This window comes from Crocodylus siamensis, chromosome 4 (assembly GCF_052110815.1).
Source record: "Crocodylus siamensis isolate JL-2025a chromosome 4, ASM5211081v1, whole genome shotgun sequence".
NCBI lineage: Eukaryota > Metazoa > Chordata > Crocodylia > Crocodylidae > Crocodylus > Crocodylus siamensis.
In genome coordinates, this window is record NC_143398.1 from 67,273,549 (window position 1) to 67,289,333 (window position 15,785).

Genomic DNA, 15,785 nt, shown 5'->3' on the forward strand with positions numbered 1-15,785 from the left:
GCAAGGGTTGCTCAGCGGTCCAACAGTGGCGGTAGTCCTTCTCTCCCTGTTCCACCGCCAGTTCCTCGGCAGGCTTAGTTTAAAGCCCGGTGGAGCAGGACAGCTGGTTTGGCTGAGAAAGAGCCTCCTCCTCAGTGGAGAGAGGTGGAGGCCATCCCTTCCCAGCAGCTCTCTGCCTCTCTCTGTATAGTAAGTCAGTCTAATTAAAATATTGTAAGTGTTTTAAGAGGAATTCTCGTTTATAATTCAAAGTTCACATAGGGGCCAGGACTTCACCCTTGATCTAGCGTCTTTTTAAGGGAGCTGTGGTCCAAATCAACAACGAAGTGGTGGTCAAATAACTCTAGGTGTTACCTTGCCTAACTTTTTATATGAAAGGTGGGCATCTTCTTTGTCTGAATCATATAAAAAGTTAGGTGTAGTAACAGCAATTAATACTAAAGCACAAGTTTTGTGGATCACATTCTTAGGCTAAAGTGGAATTTAGATGGTGAAGTGCTTTTGTGAACCTAAGGTTTGGTCATATTTAGCATAACAATAATCTTGCTTCTATAATAATCTTCTTGTTTTTTTTTGTTTTGTTTTTTTTGCTGGCTGAGTAGCTTCCTATACCACAGGGGTGGGCAGTTATTTTGGGCAGAGGGCTGCTTACTGAGTTTTAGCGAGCCTTAGAGGGCCGCATGATTGGTGGCTGGGGGCAGATAAATATTAATTCTCTACATTGTTTAGGGGCCCCATGGGCCAGATAGAGTCGCCTGGCGGGCTGCATCTGGCCTGTCCAGACTGCATTTTCCCACCCCTGCTATACCAGAACTGGTTGTTGAAGGTAGGAGCCTTCTGGTTGATGTCCAGCTTTTCAGGAATTTCTGCCTGCAGCCTTGCTCTTTTTCTATTAATGCAAGTAATACTGAGATCTAGGCAAAAATGACAACCTGAGTATACTTTGTTGCCTCAGGTTCCCTACTCTGGAATATATTTTTTAAACTTGGGTCAGTTTCTCTTGATATCCTTCAGGAAACTTTTTCTACCGCTCTCGATTTCTCTTCCAATACCATTTTAATCTTTCCAGCCCCATGTGCTTCCTTTGACCTGTTCTCTATCATTTCCTCCAGCCAAAGATTTACTTTCTCTCTGTAAGGCCTAGGCCCTGATCATATATGCCTCCTCCCCTTTTTTCTTTTTTTGTAAAAGACCGGTCTCCTTCATGTCTTGATAAAAGTCAACTCTCCACTTCCCCTGCTCTCAGCAGTTAAGCCTGGCCAAAGCATTGTCTTAATCCCAGATAAATCCCAGTCTCAAGCAATTTCTACCACATAGTAGACTATTTAATAATACCTGTTGTCCCTGGTTTTGGAAAGATGTAATTGAGGCCTTGTCCACAGAGATGGCATTAATGACAAATCAGTTTTCATAGTAATCTGTATTGCTCTGAATTCTGATAGTTATGATGAAGTTATATTGGATGTAAAGCACCTGATTTCCCCCCCCCCCCAAATAAATGAACAAAAAACAAAACCAACCCCAAAACTTGTTTACTCTAGGAGTAGGCCTCAGGTAAGTGTTGCTAATGCTTCTGGAAGGGGGGAATTTGTTTGGTTCTTTGCCTGAATAATCAGTCTAGGCATAGTCCCAGTAGACTGTTCATCAGGTGGTGACCACATATGGCGTTCAATCCTTCAACCTTGAACGTAAATCTAGGTGATTACTTATTTAGTTCTTCATGTCTTGTCTATGATCTCTCTCAGGTGACATTTGTTGGGGTAGGCTTCCCATTCCCGAATAAGAAAATAAATTGAAACTGAAGGAATTTCTGTTCACTTGTGCATACCGTTTTTAATATTTTAACAGAATTTGGCTTCTCATCTGTGTTGGTATTCTTTGATTCCTAGATTATGCTTATTATTGGGGAGCATTGAGGTTTGCCAGCCTTGGAACTGCTTTCACATTTACCAGACCCTGGAAAGATCCTTTTTTTCACTCCATCTTGCTGGCATGGTTCAGGAAAAGAGTTTGTTAAAGTATATTTAGAAAAACCCTGGGTTTTATTAAGTACTAATATGATAATGTTATGGCTTAGACTTCTGTTTCTTGATCCGCCTAAATATAAGGCTTGGTAGGAGAGCAGTCAGCATCTCCGCATTCTTTGTTCCTTCTCTTACTTTGACTTCAACCATCTTTATAGCATGAAAATAGGCTTGGACAGTAGTTGAAATGTGTGAGAGAGAGAGAGAGTAGCACTTTCAGTGCAGTCAATTCCATACTGAAAAATAAGTGGTATATTGGCATTTCTTGCTAGTGAAGGTGTAACTTATTGTTTCTGATTTCTGGTTTCTTTTTTCTTCCCTCTTCCCTCCATATTTCTACATATTATTTAGAAAAGAAAGTGTCTTGTACTCTTTCTGGGGGACTGGTAGGGGGAAAACTGTTTTGGAGACCCTCATACTTCTCCTGCCTGCCAGGCCAGGATTTTAAACCCTTCTTAACACTTGCATGTTGAGGGGGAAAATTTTCTTTGCCTAGAAGTTTTACTTGGAGAAGGTTGCCATATTTTTTGGTTGTTACAGAACTACAGAAGAAGCTAAGTAACTTTGGGACAGAAGCATTAAGCTGTTAGTAGTTGTTTAAGCCCAAGTGAGAGTAGAATGCAAAGTAAGCTACCCTGCAGACTGCAGTACTGTGCAGAGGTACTTGACCTTGCTCAAGTACTGGAAAGCAGGCTAGCTATGGAAGCATGAATCTGTCTCATCATGGGTTAATTTACACTGCTTCCCAAGAAGTGGCTACATGGTGCTGTGGCTGGGTTGTTGTCTGGTACCTGAGTTAGGTGGTTTAAAGCAGTGGTTCTGAACTTTTTTTGTACCAGGACCCATTTGTAAACATTGGCCAGTCCCAACCCAGTGCCCCTTCCTCCTGATTCGATGGCCCCCTACCCCCAGTCCCCCAATGTGTGGGGCATGGGGAGCCCCAAAGCAGCCCCTTGCAGGCTGTAACTCTGCCAGCCTGCAAGAGAAAAGCCACAGTTTCCCATGTTTCTCTCCTTTAATGGAAAATTCATTTTTAAAGCTTGTTTATCCACTTTTAAAGTTTGTTTGCGACCCCTTTTATATATTCTTGCAACCCACCTTTTGGTTGCGACCCATGGGTTAAGGAACACTGGTTTAAAGTTCTCTGCACCAGTGATTCCTCAACCATGGTGCCCATCCTGGCCAGCAGGTAGAAGTGCCCTCCTATACTATGTTTAAATGAGCGGCTATGTAGGGCCAGACCAGAAAGCAGCTGTGGTAGCTATGGCAGGAGGTGGGGACTCAGACTGCACCCCAGCCTGACAGAAGGGGTCCCTTGATACTGCTCCTGCTGGGCTGCAGAAGGAGACTGGCAATGCCACCACTGTAGACAGGACACAGTATACGCAGCCCTTGCCTTCGCACTTTCCAGTGGGCTGGGGTTGCCCCCAGGGCTTCATGCATTAAGTTAAATGTTGGGGGGGGGGAAGTTGCCTGTGCATCTACAAAGGGTGCTCCTAAATTCAAAAAAATTATGCAGGGCTGCTCTTAGGGCCCCTGCTTTACACTGGTGTAGGTATGCTGATCTGAGGTTCCTCTTGTGTAGCTGGAAGAGAACTGGTTGAGCATGATGATAAAGCAGCTCTCCAAGGGAAAGGACAGTGGGATCTCATACGTGTTGCTTATTGCTTCCTTACTGAGCTGAGGAAAGAGATGGGGGTCAGAGTTTTCTGCCCAAATTGTCTGAAGTGGGCTTAGTTCAATTACAAATTGGTGGAGATTAGATGAGGTTTACCTAGACTTTTTGGCTATAATGAGCCTTGAAAAGGGAGTTTTAAATTTGTCCTAAAGGCAGGCAGGTATGCAACTTGCCACCATGCCACAACAGTATGCAGTGAAATAAAATATAAATTTGAATATGGGCTAATGTTAAACACCCTACTTTAGAGGGCAAAGTGGACTTCTGCATTTCAATATAAAAAAAATATTTTGAATGCTTGTAGCTTGCAGCATTGCTGACGTGAGGTGAACTGGTAAAGATTTTCTTGAGCAGTACTGATAGCTGATTATTAACCAGCTATATTGGCCAATACTGATTTGATAACCAATATACAGAAATGCAGTCTGGCAGCTTGGAGAGAAGCATCTGGCTGGTAAGTTGGGGGTGGGGCAAGAGGGAAGGGGTGGGGGGGGAGCAGATTAAAGCCCCCACAGGGAGTGGTGGGAGGTGGGGGGCAGGGACAGGCACTACACAGCTAGGGCAGTGAATAGCTTTCTCCATAGCCACCCCTCCCAGCAGTGCTGCTGTCCCCACTGCCCACCCTGAGCGCAGTCTCTGCTGGAAAGTGGTCAGCACAGCCCCTGGCCCTGAGCCTGTAATGGGCAGCCTGCCTTTGACCTGCTTACAAATCTGGGGGGGCACAGGCCTCCCTGGGGGGGGGGGGCGTGCAGCATTGGGGAGACGCCTCCCCTCCCCACCCCCTACACCTTCTGGATGAGCAGCCCATGGAGTCTCATTCACCACCCTGGCTGGGTAGTGCCTGCCCCTGCCCCACTCCTTCCTTCACTGTGGAGGCCTTGATCTGCCCCCCCCCCCTTTTGCCACAGACTTATTGGCTGGACACTGATCTTCAAGCTGCCAGGCTGCATTCTTGGCCACATGCAAGTTGTGGCTGCACACATACATGCAACATTTATCGGTGACATTATCAGCTACACTGGCCAAAAAAAGCCAATTGCCAGTAATATTAATTTTTCTTTTATCAGTGCACCTCTATTGCAGGCTTCCAGGTGCAAAAACTGTTGCTTTAAATCTTTGTCTATGACGAGCAAATGTCTCTGATTCTTCCAACATCCTGTAAGTCCACTGCTTTTAACTCTCCCAGTTCCTTCAGACTCTACCCTGTTTTTTACCTTGTTACATTCCCACTGAATTTGCAGCCTCATTCTAGTGGCATATCCCCAAAACAAAAAGAACTATTGGATAATTGTATCACTTGAATGTTTCTGCAAAAAGTGATTAGTAAAATAGCTGAATGTCATTAGGCTTGAGCCTGCATATCATAGTGATGCACTGAAGTATTGCATCTCTATTCTAGAGAACTGCTTAATGGGCAGATCAAAGTGAGGAGTGTTGTAATAACATGTAAATGGGTTCTGCTAGTTAGTAGGATCTGCAATTGAAATAGTTTAGTACAGGGAGGACACCAAATGTCTCAGAGGAAGGTTGGAAGGATTTTCTGTTCTGTAATTCCAAAACCCACATCTGCCTGAAATGGTTCACTTCCATGTAAAATGTACTAGAATTACTAATGATGCTTATTACAACTTTACCAGCCTGGAGGAATACCTTCTATATTGGTTTTTATTGAGCATCTAGTCAGTCCTGTTTGCCTGTTTTCATCTCCCTACGCTCCCAACTGTTGCTTGGTAAAGGTGTTAGAATTTTTTTTTAGATGCGTAAATGATCTCCCACATGGCAGTGTGTTGCAGAAGAACAGAATTAACTAGCAGCTTGTTTTGGTTTCTGTCTGCAGCTAAAAATGCTGTTGGGAGTGTCCAGGCTGTTGGCCACCTACATAGATAGCATGATTGCCTGTTGTTCGCATTTTAATGAAATATGAGGTGTATATGCACACACAGGTAATACTTGATACACATTTCACTTATTTATTGCAGCTCTTAAAGTGCTTTTATGCCAACTAATTTAATGACTAAGCATTCAGTCAGTTTTCAGATAAAAACTGGGATTTTTTTAATACTAATTTCAGTGACCTCACCTTCCTTCTTCAGGAGCTTTATGGTTCTGGATCATTCCACTCTGAAGTACTAGCCCCGAAAGAATTTTGTTGCTGAAGTTTTTGGTCTGGTCTAGTATAGTAATTCCTACAGAAATAGTATTTTATCATAGCATTTGACTTGAAAAGATGACAAAACGTGTGGGCTTTCATAGAGAATACATGTTGTATTCACTTAAATATTGCTGTCTGCATCTCTTGTTACTGCTATCTTATAAAGTAGTTAGGGGTGCACCGATAGAGATTTTTTGGGCAGATACTGATGGCTGATTTTTAACGAGCCATATCGGTCAATACCGATCCAGTTCCAGTAAGCAGCCCAGTGGCTTGGAGACCAGTAAGTCTGTTGTGAGGGGAGGGAAGGGGTGTGTGTGGGGGTGGGGGGGAGCTTGCAGATTGATGCCCCTGAGGTGAGGGATGAGCTGGGGCTGGACACAGCTGGGGTGGAGTGCAGGACGGAGCTGTGAGCAGCTCATTTGGGGGGTGGAGGGGAATAGCTCCTGCCACTGCGTGTGCCCCAGGAGGGTATGGGGGGCATGTGCCCCGGGGTGCCTCTGCAGGCTGGTGTATTTATTGGCACATGCATGGGGTACTTATCAGCCACATCAACCCCCCAAAAGCCAATTGCTGATACTGTCAAATTTCCCTGTGTTAGTGCTGATCTGATAGGGGACCAATGTATCAGTGCACCTCTAAAAGTAGTTAACATGCAAACTTTAGCACTGTAAAACTCATTAATTACCCCAAGGAAAAGTTGTTTTCTTCTTAATTTGTTGAATAAAATTGTTGCAAACAGTTTTAAAAAGTGGAGATAATGCACTGCAAGTATAATTTAGTGTTTAATTGCTCATTTCTAATGTAAGACAGACTGGAAATGAAGTATCATATTTACTCAAATACAAGCTGCATCTGATTTTTAAGATTAAATTTAATCCCTGGAAAATGTCTAAATTTTCTATATAGATAATTTAATTATTTAGAGGTTTGTCTTAGTTTTGCCCCCCGTTCCACTACTATAGCAGGGAAAAATAAACCTGGGGGTCATGTAGCCCCTTTGCCAACTGCTTCTGTCTGTAGCTCCTTCTCCTCCTCCCTATCAGACCCTGCTCTTTCAGTGCTTAGAAATGAGGAACAAATGTTGGGGTGGGGAGAAGAAAAGCCTTGAAATAAACAGTTACAGTCATTTGCATGTGGTACCCATAGATTTAGTTGATCCAGAGTCAATGCATTTTAGCTTTATAAAAACTGTTGCAAGTTCTAGCATGAAATACAGTTTCTAGGAGTATTTTGGCATTTACTTGTATATAACATAAGCTATGCATAATATTAGTCTAAAGCCAAAAGGCTTATGGTATACCATATAGTTAATTGGTCTGGGTCCCAGCAGACTCAACAACATTTCAAGCCATGGTGACTGCATAGCTCAGTGCTGTTCAGTATGTGTGTACTCCAGATACCACCCTGCCCCCGTGCACACAAAGGATCTATGTGGTAATTAGCTGTCACTCATGATGAACTGGGTGTTCTTGTCACAAGTCTTGGGATCCTCCAGAAGCTGATATGCAAATGAGGTGCAAGGCAACCTGGTCCAGTTCTACCTCATGGAGGGTGGGCCACACCAGTTCTATGTGACAGGCTGAGAAAGGGGGGATTCTAGGTGAACTATTTGGGGCCTCATTTGGTGATGTTCGCTAGACATTTAAGGCTGGTGAAGAAATGGGAATCATTGGAAATGGGAAGCAAAGGTCCAGCTCAGCTGTGGGAGTAAAGAGGAAGTCAAAAATTAGTATTCACCATGACTCTAAAAGAGTCGGTGCTGAAGGGGACTGTGCTCAGTGAGCACTAAGATATCCATGTTTCTTAATCTGATGGTTGCCAGTTGGCATGTTTCTGCAATATGGGCCATGTATTTTGTCATGCTTAGTGTTGGCTGCATTTAATCAGCTTCATAGTTGGTTTTTTTTACTGAACACATGCTGCTTTTAGCAGCAATTCAAAAATGGACTGTATTTATTGAGGTTTCTTTGTATATGAAGGTAGGATTGAGGGGCTTTTTCTCTGGGCTGGTTGCGGGGGGTCGACTTCTTTTGAGTAATTACAGTGTGTTCTTTAGGGATGTTGTTTTGGATTATACTCTCTGACTGTAAAAGTTCACGTATGGAAATCTTGAGCATTAATTCAGGTAAATGTATCCTGGAGTTAAAAGCTATTCCTCTGTTTTGTCTGTTACTATATTTCTTCTTTTGCCTTCTGTGCGTCCAGGGTTCAGTTTGAAATTTTGGATGAAAACATGCATACCTATGTGATAAGTGAATGTTTTACCATCTGAAATGATGATAATGTCTTGTAGTTGACTCTAGTATGAAGTTTCAGGGGAGGATGGAAAAAGAACGCAGAGCAAAGAGACATCAGTGCAACAAATACCCCTAATGCATGTACGGCAGAGAGTATTAGGGTAGCGGTCCTTTATTTGATGAGCTTATTTAGATTATTTCAGATGTGGTATTATGATATTCCAGTGCCTCTTAGCAGCCATTCCCTGAAAAATAGCATACTTTTGTCAATGGGCTGACATGACAGTAGGCAGGGTAAAAGGAAGGCCGGCCTCAGGATGCTTGCAAACTATTTAACTCGGGGGTGGGCAAACATGTGGCCTGCCAGGCTGTTCTAGCTGGCCTGCGGGGCCCCTAAAAAATTTAGAAAATTAATAGTTACCTGCCTCTGGCTGCCTGTCATGTGGCCCTTCATGGCTTGCCAAAACTCAGTAAGTGGCCCTCCACCCAAAATAATTGCCCACCCCTGATTTAACTGTTACAATCGCCTACCCTGGAAATCTTCAAGAGGAGACTAGACAGTCACCTTGCTGGGGTCACTTGACCCCCAGTTGTTTTTCCTGCTTGGTGCAGGGGGCTGGACCCAATGAACTTCCAGGGTCCCTTCCGTCCTTACAATCTATGAATCTATGCGGTACGGCTGTGTGAAGCTTCAGTCACTGATTCGATTCAGTAGAGATTTGGTCCAATTCAGCAGCCAAATCGAATCAAGAGACCCTTTAATCAAATCAGAACCCTTGTATTATCATGGGGGACTTGCCTCCATAATAAAGATCTTGTATAGCCAGTAACAAAAAAAAATTAATTTCTAAAATTATAGGTCACTTTGTAGTGCAGAAGGCTCGGCATCTTACATGAGGTAACTCTTTTAAGAGCATTCTTTAAGAGGGGTCCATTGCTTGACGAAAAGCCATGATCATGAAAGAGAAAGCAAGAGATAGTATCTGAAAAGCAGCACCTCTTAAAAGAATTTAAGGTTCATTTGATTTGTCCACTCTGAACTCTGTTTGATCCTTGGATGCATATAGTGGGGAAAGTGAGTAGGAGTAGAGACTTTATCTTCTAAAACACTGGTCACACCAGGAATTAAATACTGCATCTAGTTGAAGTGTCAGCACTTTAACCAAGTTGTAGAAAAGTTGGGAAGGGTTCACAAGAGAACCACAGATGGAACAAACAGGAAGACCATTGCTGGAAGATGGTTTTGACTGAACATAAGGAAAAATGTCTGAGTCTCCGGACTCTGGAATAGATTCCCCCCCAGAAGTGGTGCGAGCACCTATTCAATACCTTTTAAGAAATGCTTGGATGCTTATTTTCCTGGGGTGATCTGACCCCAGCTCACTTCCTGCCCCTTGGGTAGGGGGCTGGATCTGATGATCTTGTGAGGTCCCTTTCAGCCCTAATGTCTATGAAATCTATAAAGCAGTGGACAAAATGCCCTTAAACAAAAGATTTGATACCCTGGTTCAGTAGACTGTCCATTGGCAGGGAGCAGCCTGCTGATTACTTCCTTGCTTCCTCCCCCCACACACCCAGCTAAATGTTCCTGGTGCCAAACTGCTTAGTTGTGGATTGATTTTAGCATGAAAAGTAGCAGAGCTGCTTTTACATAGTACTGGCAAAGATGAGGGAGGGAAATGGGCTGTGGGGTTGTGTCTAATTTTGTGGAGGGTGGCCTGGGGGCTGAAGATAAGTAGGCACAAGTCTTCAGGGAGCTGGAAGACTAGGAGTTGTTTAATGAAGCTTAGCATAGGTCCCATTCACAAGTATTCACTGAAAACTTCAGCACTGAGTGAGAAACAGTTCTTTTAAAAGATACCAGCTTACCTGTTCTGTTGGTGAAGAAAATATTCTGAAAGATTCTTTTTTTACTATGTGGATAAGTGATAAACTGCATTATACATACTAACCCTGAAAGTAATATTACAGAATAATAGTGGTTATTACTCATATAGTGAGTGGTATCTATTCTGCAGTTAGTGGATATAAAATTAATGTTAAAAAGAGCTTTTTGTTGTTTGACAATTGGATAGGAATTAACTGCTAACATAAAGACACTGTAAAATAAAGATCTAAATTAGTATTTCTGTAGTACAGGATTGCTAAGTAATTTATTGTGTATTTTAGGTATCAAGGGGGTAAGCCAACGCTTCCATCATGCGTGAATACAAGCTAGTGGTTCTTGGTTCGGGAGGTGTTGGAAAGTCTGCTCTGGTAAGTAGTATTTCTTTAACTACTATAAGTAATTTTTCTCTTTTAGAGGGCATGCTGCTTATAAGTTCTTTTCAGTAAGCAGGTAGATGTACGTTCATAAACATACTGTGACTTGTGAGTATATATTGCTAGATAGTCACTTAACTCAATGTTCATCTCTGCCTCCGGTGGTTTGTGCATAGACATTCATCAGCTGTAACTACTTTTGTGCAAGAAAGTACACTTATTCAATTTCTGGAAATCAGACCCTTGGTATTAAAAAGAGTGCTTAAGTTTAAAATGTTAACAACAACTCAGTCTTCTGTATGGTCTCAGCTTGAAGCTTAAAATTGGAATCTGAGATATGTTTGACTTTATCCATCTGTTTTTTGCTAATAATACCTAGCCCTTGTACAGTTCTCTTATGTTGTAAATCTGTTTTGCAGTTGAAGCCAAGTATCATTATCCTTTCACAGATGAGAAATTTTGGCTGCTAAGGTGAAATGATTTGCTTAGCTCAAAGGGTCAGAGAGCTGTAAATATAAATAGAACCAGGACTTACATTCTGAGTCCAGTCAGTGCCGTGCCTGGATAAACCTGCCAGCTAGTTAGACAATGGTATCTTTTGTTCATACCCTAATATTTCCTTGTTTCTGTTCACCAGCATAGTGGTGATGTATAATTACCACTTGTCCCTATTGAACCTTATGAGATTTCTTTTTGGTCCAGTCTTCCAATTTGTCTAGGTCTCTCTGAATCTTAGCCCTGTCCTTTAGTATACTCTGTATCCAAAAAAGTCTACCAACCCCCTCAATTTTATGAAGAAAAACTAGATGTAGCAAACAGGTTTTAGTTGGGAGAGAGCTACCCATCTGAAATTTCACAGGAGAATAAGAAATATTTGAAGGAAGTGCATCAAGGTAGGCCAGATGGTTACAAGGACATAATTAATAGGTGGCCTAGTCCCTATCTGATAGGGCTCCAGAATCATTTGGCTGCCCTGTAAGTTGGATCTTCTGGCCCTAGGCATCTAAAGTGCTATAGAACAGTGGTTCTCAACTTTTTTTCGTGCCAGGACCACTTGTAAACATCAGTGGCCAGCCCCAACCCAATAAATAGTTTAAGCAGAAAACAGCCCCCTGCCCCTGCTGGTGCCCCTCACTCCTGACCCCACTGCCTGCCACCCCTAAGCCCAAGTCCCCCCCAGTGTGTGAGGAATGGGGGACCCCAAGCAGCCTTGCAGACTGGAACTCTGCCAACCTGGAAGGGAAAACCCATGGTTTTGCATGGGTTTATTTTCTCCTTTAAAAGAGAACTAATTTTTAAAGTGTGTTGATCCATTTTTAAAGTTTCTTTGTGACCCTTTCATATATTCTTGTGACCCATGGGTTGAAAAACACTACCATAGAGGATGCATGGATTTTGCAGTACTTTGTCCTTTGGATAGTGCTCTTCAGCCAAAGAACAGAAATAATGCCTCATACTCTCATGGACTACATTTTAGTTCTTTAAAATGTACATAATAATTTCCTTTTATAGGGAACCATACAAGTTCCAAGCACAGCAGAGGATCTCATCCCATTGCTAGAGTAAACTGTCAGAATAGCTTAAAGGAAGGCAAATTTATCTGAGGAATGCTCTCCATCCTTAGATGCAGGGAGTTTTACTGTAGTGTTCAGTCACTGGAAACCTGCCCCCACCTCTAGGAACTGTTTTTCCCTACCTTTTGGTGTGGGCTGCTAGTATACAACAAACAGGCATTGGACATTTCTCAAAGCTATCTAGTACACTTCTACATCTCGATTTACCTTCTTCCCATTCCTCTTCAGGGATCCTTTGCATAAGAGCCTGTTGCGAGCACAAGAGTGGCCTTGATGCTTTGTCTAGGACCCATAGTAGTAGCACCTAAGGAAATATTAAGAGTTGCCAACTCTTCTCTCTCACTACTTATAATTGAAGGACTTGGCCTCATTTAGGTAATACTTCTATTGTCTCATCTTTTAAGGCAAAAGGCAGGTTATGCCACTTTACAGGATACAAATTTCCATCTAGTAAACAATATGACCCACAGGAAATACCAGAAGCTTATCATAGAACCAGCTAGTACCAGTAGACAATACTGATTCCTGAGCTTTGGATTGCATCAGGAATCTTTAAAGTGCCTAGCAGTAGTGGAAATCTCAGAAGGGAAGTTATTTGTGTCAGCGATTATCTGGAGGGCTTATCAAATGCAGATCCCAGCAGGAGATCATGGGAGCCTAGATTGTTCTCTCACTGTTGATTCAGCTACGTTTTATGCTGTTATCACAAGGAGCTCCTGAAAGCCTTGAGAGTCCAGGTCATAGTGTGTACCAGGTCTTCAAACCTAGGTCTGTTGTCTTTTTTTTTTTTTTTTTTCCCAGTTGCTGTTCGTTGAATAGAAGCCAAACATACTCTGGTGGTGTGCGCATTTCTGAGGTTACTAAGCCATAGCATTGTGTTCAGACACACAAATATTATCAACTTTTGTTTGACTTCTTCATCTTTTGTTTTGGTTGTCCTATTCTCCAGTAAAATTCCAAATGAACAAGGTGATAATTTCACTTCCAGACTGCAGGATGTGTTTGGAGGTGTACCATTGCTTACTCAGCCATGATTTTTTTTAATCATGGATGCATTGGGGCCAGATTGGGGAGCCAACTTGGGCAAACCTACAAATACCAGGTACCTTGTCCTCAGATGTTATGGGCATCCACACTTAGACTAGCATGTATGACTTAATTACTAGTTGTTCAAAACTCGAAAGTGTGGATCCTGATGGGCATTATCACACAATGCACTGTCAGCTGACAGAAAGGAACGCATCCATCTTCTATTTTGGAAGCTATCAATCTTCTATTTTGGAAGCTATCAAACTCTGAACATGGAACAGTCTGGATGGCTCTCAAGAGTGGTGAATAAGTTCACATTTTCTGAGCAGATAACTTCCAGTTTTTCTAACTTGCAAGCAGTTACTACAGAGGTGTATCCCAAGCAGTTTTCCTGTGAAGGAGCCCTCTGATAGACTTGTTTATTATCAGTGTCAGCACCACATGGCAGAATTCTTGATCAGCTCACATCCTATCTGGAACATATTTTGAAAATTTTGTCTTTGCCTCCTGATGTCCAGAACGATATAAAATATAAAGGAGAAAAACCCACAAATCATCGAAACTCCCAACTGGAAGACAGTTTTGGCTGATCAACCTGAAACATGAATTCAACTTAGGAAGTTGAATATATCTGATTTTGACCTTGCAGCACTATTGACGTACATACAAAGCATGACAATTTTCACCCAATCTCGCCACAGAAAGCAGTTTATAGTTGTGGCCAAACGGAAGTGTGTGGTTGGAGACCCCTTAAAAGTGGCTGATTGGGTGAAAATCTGAACCCTCATTGCATAAGGGTTCAGTTGAAAACGTTTCAAAGCATAACATCTTCTGTAACTTGTGTCTGCGCTGCCTGCCAGCCTTGGAGCTGTTTGCAGAATGGGAGGGGAGAAAGGGAGCTGAGGCAGTTCAGTTTGGGGCTTCTTTGGCCCCACTGGAGGGTGGGGTGGGGTGGGTGAATTGGAGCTCTCCCCCTTTCCTTCTCTGAGGTGTAAGGTCTCCAGTTCTCCCAGCCCACCCTCCAACACTGGTGGGGAACCCCTAGAAGAAGCTCCCTCAGTTCCCTTTTTCTCCCTCCAATTCTGAAAACAGCTCTGGCTGGCAGGGTGGAGGGGCTGTTGCTAGAGAAAACCAGCTACAGGCTGGCAGCCAGCAGCTAGATTCCCCTTCCCCCTGGAACCAATAGTGAACTTCTGTTTGGTCCAGGAGATCGTTGTAACTCAGTGTTTCCTGCAAAGCATTCTGAGTTACAGCAGGGAGCTGCACTTTTGTCTGCACACACTGCTGCTGGATCTGACGTGGTTAATGACGATTGAGGGAGCATACAGGGACTGCTTCCTCCATGTCCAAAAATTCCTCTTGCAGGGTAAAAGAAATAGACAAACAAGAATTATCCAACTAAATGGAAGATGTTCTTTAATATGGGCAAACCAGCATGGTATGCACTGAAGATCCTTCCTATTGCTTGGAATAGACTGCCTTTTCAATTGGCTTTAAGGTCTGCCTGGCAGCTCAGCTTGAATTCTGCCTGTGCAGTCAAGTTTGATCTTTTCTTGCTTAACCCTCGAACAAATGTTTATCCTACCTACTCTTGCTAGGGACCTCCAGCAGTCCTCAAGCTAATTTTGGAATGGCTGATTTTTATTTTTATTTATGGTTTCCACTTTGGTCAGAAGTGACCAAGCTTCAACCACTGACACTTGAATTTTCCTGTATGACATTCTGTATGGACCATTTGGTAGTGAAGTCTTACCTAAAAAGTCTCAGTCCCAGGTGGTGGTCTTAAGCTGTGATTAGATTGAATCAATCTACCCAAAACTGCACTCTTCCAAAAATGAAAGCTAGATTGAGACCCTCACAATGTGGGGGTATGGCGGTGCATGCATGTGTAGAAAATCTCTAAATGGATCGCACTTGTTATCCAGTATCTCTGTCCTCACTGGCCTTGGAATAACGTAGAATGAGCTACAGTATTTTGCCTGCTTCAGGAATGGGCTAATACTGGATATCTTCAACAGTGTGGAATAACTCACAGATATGTTGACCTCTACATTTTGGATTTAGGAATAGGTGTGAAGCTAGGTTTAGGAGTGTGTCCTATAGTCACTGCTGATGAAACCTGTTTTTCTCATCTTCACAGACTACTGTGTGTTTAAAATCAATGTACTTCAAAGTAAACTTTTATTTGCTTTGCAGTGTAGTTGGTATGAATCTTTACATTAATATTTTTGGAGTCTGGCGAATTTGGATCTTTTTTTAATTAGAAAGAAACAGAAGGAGGGTTGTGATCACTTAGAATCACAAGTAGTAACAAAAGGCATGTCTGCATGTTCATTAATGCACTTTAGATAATACTCATTAAATCTAGTACCTCTATTGCAGGGGTACTAGAAGAAGGTGCATTAGCCTATTTTAATGTGCACTAGCTAAAAAGCATGTTTTTGTTGTCATGCTTTAATGCATATTAAAATAGGTTAATGCACATTAAAGCACATGTGTGGACACAACCAAAGTAGATGTGTAACCCCAGTGGATGCTGCAGTTAAAAATAATGCAGTCTCATGTGCGGAATAGGTAGTGCAGCTACTGTGGGATAGACATATCTTGGAGAACCTTAGTTACTGAATATATCGTAGTTTGGGTAGTGAGGATCTTACTGCAGAAGCTGTTGTTGACAGGACAGCATCTTTGGCTGTCACAGAATGGTGCTACAATTTTTGTACTTAAATAAACTTTGCTCATGGCTGTCAAGCTAAATTAGGAAGTCTGTGTTGAGAGTAGCCTCTTCCTGAGGTTATAGGCAACTTGGACAACAGCTGTAAGAGG

At 42.6% G+C, this 15,785-nt stretch overlaps 1 protein-coding gene across 2 annotated transcripts in view; it reads left to right on the forward strand.

Moving 5' to 3' along the window:
- The window catches only part of RAP1B (RAP1B, member of RAS oncogene family), a 66,369-nt gene that overhangs the window by 18,078 nt on the left and 32,506 nt on the right, over positions 1 to 15,785 (forward strand). For both annotated transcript variants that reach the window (XM_090042497.1, XM_090042498.1), the window contains exon 2: positions 10,264 to 10,350. In XM_090042497.1, coding sequence (XP_089898623.1) covers positions 10,294 to 10,350 — 57 coding nt within the window. In that variant the 5' untranslated portion in view covers positions 10,264 to 10,293. The remainder of the gene's footprint in view (positions 1 to 10,263; positions 10,351 to 15,785) is intronic.